Source organism: Ambystoma mexicanum, chromosome 2p, assembly GCF_040938575.1.
Source record: "Ambystoma mexicanum isolate Mex_15411 chromosome 2p, UKY_AmexF1_1, whole genome shotgun sequence".
Lineage (NCBI taxonomy): Eukaryota > Metazoa > Chordata > Amphibia > Caudata > Ambystomatidae > Ambystoma > Ambystoma mexicanum.
In genome coordinates this window covers 857,230,643-857,241,216 of record NC_090923.1, presented here as the reverse complement: position 1 = coordinate 857,241,216, position 10,574 = coordinate 857,230,643, and the positions used below count along the sequence as shown (strand labels likewise).

Genomic DNA, 10,574 nt, shown 5'->3' with positions numbered 1-10,574 from the left:
CATAAAATACCATATGATGCAGCCAGGACATCACTTTAGGACCATCTGAAAATAACATAAATTGAACCCACTAATTCACACAGCACTTTTCAGACAAAATCTCAAACACAACCAATCTTAATACAACATTTAGTTTGATATACATTTTCCCTTTTATCCCTTCAAACCCCATGTTGTTACATTTACACTATTTACAGCTATAGTAATTCTATTTAATAAGTAAAAACTTTATTCTCATATCATCACATTGTTCACTCCCTGCTAGTCCCAATTCATTCTAACGTTTTCACATCATATTTCGGATGGAAGGGCTTAATCTGATTAACATGGACAAACTGTTTCACTGTTAATTCTCCTTTTTAGCAATTCTGTAAACCACAGGTAACATTTTATCTCCAATTCGATATGGCCCTTGCCATGCTGCAAGAAAGTTAGAGTGTTTATGCTTATCTTTCTCAACAATTAATTTATACACCTGGTCCCATACCTAATATTCTCTCACAGATGTCTTCCTATCGTAAAATGACTTTGCACTGTCAGCGGCCTTTTTCGACTTTTGCTGCGCAAGTGCAAAAGCATATTGCAAGTGTTTTCTCAGTTCTTCCACATATTCATGAATTGTGGATGCATTTACAAGAACCTGTTCATTTGCTCTGTAGAACAAGTGTTGTGGCAAAATGAAATTTTACCTGTCAAAATGTCATGGGGGCTGAGATTTGTTGATTTAGAAGGCGTCGACCCGAGAGACATCGATACCAATAGCAGCTGCAAATCCAAGCGAGATCCAGTTTCAGCTACAAACCTTTTCAACATGTAAACTATCGATCTGTGATACCGTTCCACTCCCCATGAAGAGGAGGGCCAGTAAGAAATGTGTAGCTTCCTCTTCACACCCACAATTTGACACATTTTGTCTTCAATGCACTAATGAAAACACTGATTCTATTCTTTGAGGTAGTGTGGGATGTTTCAACCCGCTAGTCCAGGCCCTGTAACATTACTGTGCATTGCTTGCATCAGGAACATCAGAATGGCCACCGGAAAGCATGCTGCTCGCTAAAAATCACCCAAAAGTGCGCAGTAAAAATCTGAAAAATAGGCCGCCATCCACTTTTTCCTATGTCAGTGGTAACACAGGAGACCACTGCAAAAACCTATCATTCGGCTGCCCACAGAGCAAGGCTGATTGCAAAAGAAACACAGAGCTGTGTGGAAATCCATTTTTTCTTGGTTGTCAAATGTGCAAAAATCATGGCTCACAAACCACCCAAAAGATCCAACCTCCTGTTGGGTATTGAACATCATTCTACTTCAAGAATCCACATAAATATAACGTCAGCAGAAGTATATGTTATCTGAACAAAGTCCACTTGTGAAGATGGTTGCTGGAAAGAAATCTGTCAAAAATGGGTGCAATACCGTTACTTGCCTCTGTCAGATGCTGGCGATTTCTAAATCTCACAGGAGAAACTTGTGTCTCAAAAAGCTAAATATGCCAAGGAAGGGACTTCCATCAAATGCGATTGGTTCGGGTCAGCCTGGTCCAATCATCCTCTGACTAAACTTAGAGATTATTAAAATGAAAAATTCACTCACAGTTTAAAACTAATCTGGAATGTGTGCACCATTCAGAGACTGAAACACAAAATATTTAATATTGTAGCTATTGTGATTATGCTAGGAACATGAAAAATTACAGGAATATGCCCAGAGGGTATGTGCATGTATGTATAAAAAAAGTGCACAGATCCGAAAATGTGTAACTTGCCAAAAGCGCGAAAAATTGTCATTTATGAACCAAAACTCGTAGGAAGATAAGATTTGGACAGAACGTTCCTTAGTCAATCTGTCATGTAATTATAGTAAATCTGTCATGTAATTATGTATTATTAACAAGTTGTGCATATTGGAAATATGTTTTTGGGAAAATAGATTTTCTGGGTAAAAGCAAAGGGGAGGTTCTTCCCTAGATTGTAAATGGCAGCATCACTCTGACACATGATGACACCTCATGACACACTGCTCCTTTCTCAAATCAGGGGACAGGGAAGTCTCTGACCTATCAGATCCTTAGAGGGTTGGGCATAGACAATCAGCCTCCCCACCCACTTTGGAAAATGGATAAATAGAGACTGCTGGGGACAGGCAGGACACACACTTTCACTCTTCAACTGATCCACTGGCAAAGCACCCTGCAGGAAGATCCAGACTCCAGAACTAGACTCTTGATCCAGACTCTAGAACCAGACTCTAGAACCCTGAAGCAGATGCCTAATACAAAAAGCTGAACCCTTTTCATCAGGCCTTTAAAAACCTTTCAAACCTGATTTAACCCATTCAACAGCCTGGCTGAGCTGTTTTGCTGCTACTGGCCAAGAACCATGGTAGAACCCAAGATCCAGATCAGTCCAGCAGAGCTGTAACCCAGAACCTGTCATATCCAGTCCAAGAGGCCGTGCAGACCAGAGTGCCTTGCTGAGAGCAGAACCCAGCGCCTGAGACCTGTCCGGTGGCGAGTGAAGCCCAAACCCTTGACCAGATCTTTGACAGGCCCATTCCATCTTAATCCAGAGTTGTGAGTATTTAGCGTAGAACTGTCCATAGTCATCTCTTAGTTTAAAGTAATCCATCCAACCCATTCCAACATATCCAGACTGCATTGTAGAAACTCTTTTGTCCATTCTGAATCCTTTCTCATCCATCTATTCCTGAGATAATTGTTAGTCTAAGCCAACCTGTTTGTAATTCAAAGCCCAATTTCATTTGAAATCTTGACTCCTTTTTGAGAGAAATCGACCTTTACTAAAACCTCTGTAACTTTTGAACTGTACGTCCTAGAGATTTAAATGTCATTTTAAAGTTAACATCCTCAGCTTTCAAACGAACCCAAAACGACATTCCAATTCCTTGTAGTTTTTCTGTAATCGCGTTCCCTCACGCGGAAAAGTTGCAGCAATTTTGCATTTGGCTCAATTTCACCCCATAAAAAACACAGCTATTTCTTGTTCTCAACTTCTGAATTTCGTTTTCCATCTGCTAAGCATTCAACAATTATTGCTAGTGTTTCCCTGAACTTATCCAAGGCAACTCTCAATTTAGTGAATTAAAATCATTTTTAGCATTTTTCTAGCATTTTTCTAGCATTTTTTTTAGCATTTTTCCCATTCAATTCAAAACACATCTAAAAGCAATTGACCTGTTTTAAAATCATTACTGTTCTCTCTAAGCTTGCTGGGGGGAATTGGGATAGAAACTGCAATTGTTGATTGTTATTCCTGATACCTGTGTGCCCTCATTCATCTCTTCATATTGCATATTGGGGGGAGTGAGTAACAACAGTGGAAAAGAGTCATCATATTGGGCCTCATTACGACCCTGGCGGTAAGGGGTTAACGGCAGCGTTAGCTGCGCCGACCCCTTACCGCCAACTACGAGGTCCCTTAGCGCCATGGCGCTTTTAACACCTGCTTTTAGCAGGTGTTAAAATCCATGGCGCTAAGGGACCATGGAGTTAATTACGCCACCGTAATTTACGGTGGCGTAATTAACGCCTTCCCCACTCCCATTATGCCCTATGGGGCAAAAATGGGAATGGGGAAGGGTAAATGGGGATTGGGGACTTACCGCCCCGCCGACCTCGGAATGGGGCGGTAAGTCCGCCAACCACCATGGCGTAAACGTAGTTTACGCCATGGTGGTAAAGTCACGGCCCAGGCGGTAACTTACCGCCTGGGTCGTAATGAGGCCCATTGTCTTTGGTTGAATTCATATCAAGTTTCTTTCTGTGTTGCATTCTTTCCAATCATTGCATTTTCTTGAACCACACAAAGTTATTCTCTGCTACATTATTCTTCCTATTCCAACTCCTACTTGATTATAGAGATTGTTGATATTGTCATATTACCCATTGCCCATCATTGTTCATATTCATAAGTGCTATATTCAGATATTATCCATATTTATAAAAGTGTGATATACATATTATTCAATTCTTCAAATAAATCTTTTAATTTGCAAAACAAACATATTTCTTGGTTCAGTGAGACCGGGGGAATTCAAAGAGACGGGCGTTATATAAGGGTACATCATCCAGAATTAAAAGAACTTTTGACATAAAAATATATAAATAAGGGTTTCCATTGGGCATCCCATACTAGGCATTGACTTAGATGGAGTGCTGGATTGAAATCACTTACAGATGACCACATCTCCAAAACATATGATTGACAAGTAAAGTGGCCGCCCACTGCAGTCTGGAGCTGGAATGCACTCCATCCTTTTAGACATTAAACAAACAACCATCAGCATGTACCTGTTTCCCCTTGCTGATGTCCTCACAGGCCCTAATTAAAATCTACTTGCAAATCAGACTATGGGTGTGTCAAACCTCTCTTCATTAATGGTGCTCTATGGGCTGGTGACGCAGGCAGAAACTGTGCACACACTAAACACCCTCTGTTGTAGAGCTCAACATCTTGAGACATGTGTGGCCAATAGGCATAATCTCTTAAAATTTCCAAAGTCTTCTGTGAACCTCTGTGGCCTGCAGTTATGGCATCATGGGCATGATGTAACATCAATCCCCAAAATGACGAAGGCACTACTCATTGGATTTTGCCTGTCACAGATTCTCTAATCACCAGTCCACCTTGTAATCTAATTATCATTTTGTATTTTTAATAACACCCTCAATTTTCTATCTTTTTCAGTCCTCTTTAGTCAGTGGATTTTGTTCTGAATACTGCAAATAGTTGTAAAATAGGCATAGGGAAAGATCTTCCTTTTGTGCCTTAATCAAGTTTTGATCTTGAGTATCAAAACTCCATTGTGTCACAAGCTGTTCAACTGGTTTTGGAGTTGTAGAGCTTGTTAACGCATGCCACCTGTGTTTTACCAAGCAAGTGTTAAATAGAAAAAAACCCTTCCATTACAGCTCCAATTCTGGCTAATGAATCTGCCTTATAATTTCCTTCCTTATCCTCACCTGGTGTTTTCAAATAAAAGTGTATTTTCCTCCATTGGATTATCAGGTTATTTTCTGACACAAGTTTGTCTATGGCTTGAATCATCATGTCATGTTTAAGTGGCTTCTTTTTATATGTGAGCATGCCTTTCACCTTTCAGCCAGGTAAATACCCTGCAATACTATTTTGAGCATAATCAGAATCAGTGACCAAAACAATCTTGTTGAATCTATTTTCTACTGCTGTAGATATTGTCTTATAAATAGTGTCCAATTCTGCCACTTGACTACTTTTTGGGCCTATCCTCATGCTTCGTCTTGGAATGCAGTCATATTTAAACCACACATTTCCTATTCCTGCCACAAGTTCTTTTTCAGCATCGTTTTCTATGTGGTATGCACATAAATCTACATACACAGTTGGCAGATTCGTACATGTTTCTTCGTTGAAAGCCTTGTCTGCGGATTGCTCAAATTCATTTAAATTTGTCACTAGCTCTGTGTCATCATACACACAAACAGCTGCAGAATATGCAACTCCGCTAGCCCTTTAGCAACTGGGCTCTTTTTTATTTTGTCCATATCTCACTTCTTCTGGAAATCCCTGAAGTGCCAATGTCCATGAGTTGATTCTTGACTGGGCTAAATTCACTTATCTGATCCTCTTACTTTGCAAAAATTGCAGAGGTTGGTGATTGATTTGTTTCAACAATCACGCGCTCCCCTTGAATCATGGGACAGAAATGCTGTAATGCCCAGACAGTGATCAGAAGCGCTTTTTCACATTCACTAAATTTGGTCTCTACCTGTGACAATGCTTTGCTAGCATTTGCAATGGTTTATTTGCATCATGTTTTTGTTATAACACTGTTGACATGCATTGATCTGTGAATCCTATTACTACAAAAAACTGTTTTAATTGGATATGCAAAACAGGGTGCTTTCATTAGACACCCATTTTGTCACGGAGTTCCCCCCTTCTCACCTGAGTCCGATCTTTGCTGGATTTCTTGGTCGATGTCTTCTTGCGGACGGATCGGGTCTTGAATAAGGCTGCACGAGTCTCTTCCGACTCCAGCATGCGTTCAAAGTCCCGGGATGCAACAATCCAGGAATCCGGGAAATGAAGAAAGTGCACTACTCAGCATACGAGTCCAGGAAGAAGAAAGAAAGGAGAGGGAATAGGAATGGAGTTAATAGGGACAGAAACAGGGAAGCAATACCGCGAGCTACGGAGCACACGTGTGGTCGCTACTTCGCAATAGCATTGAGATGCACAGAGCCGCGGGGGCTGTGGTCTATTAATAGAACATGCTACGTCCAACGTGTAGAGCGAGGAAGGTGTTTCACGCTGGACGGCCATGTTGGGAGTACCAGGGAGTGCAAGCCCCGTTGAGACAAGGACCAGGATGTCCAAAAGGGGCACGTTGTGTAGGTCATGACACATTTAGCACTGCCTCACTTTGTTCCTTTTCCCATTTTGCAGGGTACACCCTGCTTCCGTATCTCATCAAAGGTTGTGCAATTTCTGCATAAGTTTCAATACAATTTCTGTTGTAACTTGTCATTCCTAACAAACTCTTTAAACTTATTAGGCTAGTAGTATCTTTTAGTTTCTGAATTGCTTCCATATTTTTCTTTTAAGGGTTTAATCTGTGCTCTGTCACTTCATGGCCAAGGAAGTTTACCCATTTTCTGCACCACTGTTCTTTCTGTAAAGATACGTTTGCCCCAGCCTTCTGTATCTGACTAAGTACATGTCTAATCTCATTGAAATGGATTTTCAAATCTTCATTTTTGATTAGCACATCATCCACATAAACATATGTTCCTCTTTCAGTTGCATCCAGGAGTGCCTTGCTCAGGAATATCCCAAACTCACTCCCAGTATTGACATACCCAAAAGAGGACCGGGACTATGCATATTGTGATTTGTCAAATGAAAATGCAAATACATTTTGAATATCTTCAGCTTTTGGCACACACCAGTATCCAGCTGTAAGGTCTAAGGTGGTAAATACCTTTGACCTGTGAACCTGTGCAAGGCCATGAGCAATAAATGGAAGAGACCACCTAGAAACAAGTACCTTTTTGTTCAATTCTCGTAGATCTGCACAAAAACGACAATGGCCATTGGGTTTTAGCACACCTTATATAGGAGCATTTGATGTACTATGAATATGCCTAATGATTCCTCTAGACTCTACATTTTTTTATTATTTCAGCTCATGATTCCAAACATGCCAGGGGTAACCTATATTGCCACACAAATAATTGCTCCCTACCATGTCCCTCTGGTAGTGTGGCAACATGCAAATTGGTCACCCCACAGTCATAGACACCTTGTTTGAACTCCAAAAATATGTTCCTCAATTGGGCTTTTTCTTCATCATTTGTGCAGGCATCTGAAAGTTGAATCTGCTCCTCAACCATTTGAAGCCCCGGGAAACCCTCCAGGGGAGGAACTTCTGTACTTTCCTGTAACAGTGTCGCAAAGTCTCTTTGGAGAGTCGCTTTGGTAAAATATTTTGGAATATTAACCTCCATTTCAATATGCAGTTTTTCTCTTTTAGATTCACCTAATTCAAACAGAATACAATCATCCTGATGGCATCTTACCATTTCACTTGGCTCATAAGGGTACACAGACTGAACATTAAAGATTCCTTCAGGCTTAGACTCCAATGATTCTGGTAATTGACCATGTGTAGTCAAATAGCTTTCAGGGATGTTCCCGATCACTGTGTTACTGAAATGTGCAGTGTAGTAAGATTTCTGTACTGCAATTCCTAATGCTGTATTCTCTTCCAAATGAATGTCTTGAAACACTTTATTCTCCATGAATTGAATGGGTAAATCCTCAATCTCTACCAATGGTACATAGTCACATTCCCTTGTTGCTTTATGGATTAATTTATGCATACAAATGCATCAGAATATCTTATCTGTTTCCCGTCCTGTAGTTTAATGCTACTGTAAATTGTCCGATGAATGTGGGAGTGGTAACATCCTTTTTCACTTGAAGCTCAATTGCATGTGGCGTCATTTGGGCAAAATGGTAAGTATAAGCAAGCGTCCCCAAAAGGCATTACCCTCCACACAATGAGAGGCAATAAAGGACACACCCCAGGAGGGAATGAGACCAAGACCAGGTGCGGGTAAATGTAAAGGGTTTTTTATCTAGTCAAATAGGGCATGCTAAGGACTCTGCAAGCTCCAAGAGCGCTCTGTCTGACAATAGTAAAGACAGCCTTATTTATTACAAAACCACGTCTCAGGTCCTACACACTATAGGGGGCAAATAGTCTCAGGGATTGGTTGGCGTTGACTAACTATAGGTGCAGTAGTGATGAGACGCTCCTAGATTGGTGGAAATCCGTGTGGTGCCAACGTGGGGTGGATGTGTCAGCTAGGCTCATTAGACATTAGACTGTTCCACTACGTTGTTTTCACAGCGTGAGTTGCAGTCTAGTTTATTCCAACTTGGCCGCCGACGATTGTATTTACTACTCTTCACTCGGTGGATCGGCGCGTTGCAACTTCTTGGATTCTCCTCGTTGCCTGCGCTCCGTATCAATTCCCTTGGCGGTGGTCCGCTCGCTCCTCTACTTAACTTGATATCTTCCTACAGTTGTGCGTTCTCTTTCGCTCCCCTCCTCTGTTTCCCTCCAGTGCTTTCTTGGTATTGCTGCTCCTCTCTCTCTCATTTCTCTGCTTCCCTTTTCTGTTTGTGTTTCCGTTTGCTCCCCCGTTCCTTAGATTATTCCGATCCTTTCTGTTCTTACCCCTTTTTTTGTTTCCTGGTACACATTATGTAATTTCCTACAGTCCTTCTCTGGCGTTCCTTAGTGAGCCACCTTTTACCAAGCCTGCAAATACTCATCCGGATTAGTGTTTTCTAGTACTATTCAAGATCAGTCGATTGTTCCATCCTTGTGAAGATCTTGTTTTTTTGTTATGCCAGTGGCTTTTTCCCCTGCAACTTTCCAGCTGTTGTGGAGAGGATCCACCGGGGATTTCCAGGACTGGAATTAAAGTGGCTTCCTTTCAAGGCAGACCTTATCTGCTAAAAAAAAAAAGAAACCAGACGATCAGCGATCTCGATAAAAGAAGTTGGACTATTCTTCAACTAAATCATTTCAGGAGGAAGGGGAACCCGGTGAACTCCAATTCCTAAGTGAAGAGGAGGATATTACTGACAAGCCAGATAGCATTAGTGACAAGCCTGATAGCTTGCAACGCCAAACTGAAATTATGGCCACCCCACAACAGATACAAGAACTAGTGGCAGCAGTTCAAAGCCTTAATCTTGAGGTTCAGGCACTTAAGACTGACAATGCAGCGTTACAGCAGAGAGTGGCCACTAGAGAACAACAGTCCACAGATCTCCCCCCTTTACTTCTGGTGTCTGGAAAATGTGATGGCTCTGAAAGGAAGGTGAAGGAATTCTTGGATGCTTGTAACATCCACTTCGCCTTCAGGAAGAGCGCCTTTTCTACTGATCATGCCAAAGTGGGCTTCATGATAACTCATATGACTGGAAATGCCTTGGCCTTGGCAACTCCATTAGTACCTCAGTCCGATCCAGTACTACAAGACTTTACAGCCTTCAAAGACCTCTTGAAACAGACGTTCCTCAGGACGGAATGTGCCTATGTAGCCAGTGAAGACCTGCTAGATGTACGCCAAGGAAATACTGATTTACTTACTTAGATTTCTCTCTTCAAAAAAGTAGCTGCTGAGGCAGGCTGGCAAGAACAGGCCCAATACACCATTTTCCGCAGGGGGCTGAAAGAAGAACTCAAAGATGAGCTTGCCAGAATTCCTCGTCCCCGAGACCTTCACAGACCTTGTCACTGCGGTACTAAGAATAGATTTCTGCTTGACAGAGCGAAAGAATGCAAAGAAGAAGTATCGCAGTTCTGTTCCCTTCCCGGAAGCAAACCCCTCGCCTTCCTCACCTGCCACACCTGCCACGCGCCCATCCAGAGACGAACCTATGCAAATAGGAACTACACAAGCTCCGTTGACTCCAGAAGAGAGGAAAAGAAGAAGAGATGGTAGTCTCTGTATGTACTATGGTTCTTCCGCTCATCTATTGAGGGACTGCCCAGATGTTCCCCTTAGGAGGCCGGGAAACGAACGCCCTCGATAGTTAATAGGATGGACTATCGAGGGGTGACCTTCAGTCCCTACACCACCCTTTCTGTCACCTCAGCCAAGCCTTCTGAAGATTCGCGTCCCATGGTGGTTGCAGTTAAGATCCAGTTTAGAGGGAGAGAAGTCGACACTCAGGCACTGCTAGACTGAGGTGCAGCTGGAAATTTCCTGGACACCATATGGGCCGACAAGGTTGGTCTAAAAATAATCACCAAGACGGAAGACCAAAAGGTGGAAGGAGTGGACGGAACACCACTGTGTTCCGGCATTGTTACTCATACTACAGAAGAAGTACAAGTCTTCATTAAACAACATTCTGAAAGGATGAGATTCGATGTCATCCATGCAGCCCACTTCCCGGTAATCCTGGGTATTGGATCGCTCAGAAGACACAATCCTGCGATAAACTGGACCAACAACCTTTTGAGATTTCATTCCAAATACTGCCAAG

General features: G+C 42.1%; 1 protein-coding gene across 1 annotated transcript; it reads left to right on the top strand.

Moving 5' to 3' along the window:
* The first annotated feature begins 9,217 nt into the window (after nucleotides 1–9,217).
* Nucleotides 9,218–9,676, top strand: LOC138567809 (protein LDOC1-like). Its single transcript, XM_069646295.1, has one exon. The coding sequence runs from the start codon at nucleotides 9,218–9,220 to the stop codon at nucleotides 9,674–9,676; it is 459 nt and encodes a 152-aa protein (XP_069502396.1).
* Nucleotides 9,677–10,574: the final 898 nt, after the last annotated feature.

Coding starts and splice junctions, on each gene's coding strand:
- LOC138567809 (XM_069646295.1), top strand. CDS start 9,218: ATGGCCACCCCACAACAGATACAAGAACTAGTGGCAGCAGTTCAAAGC.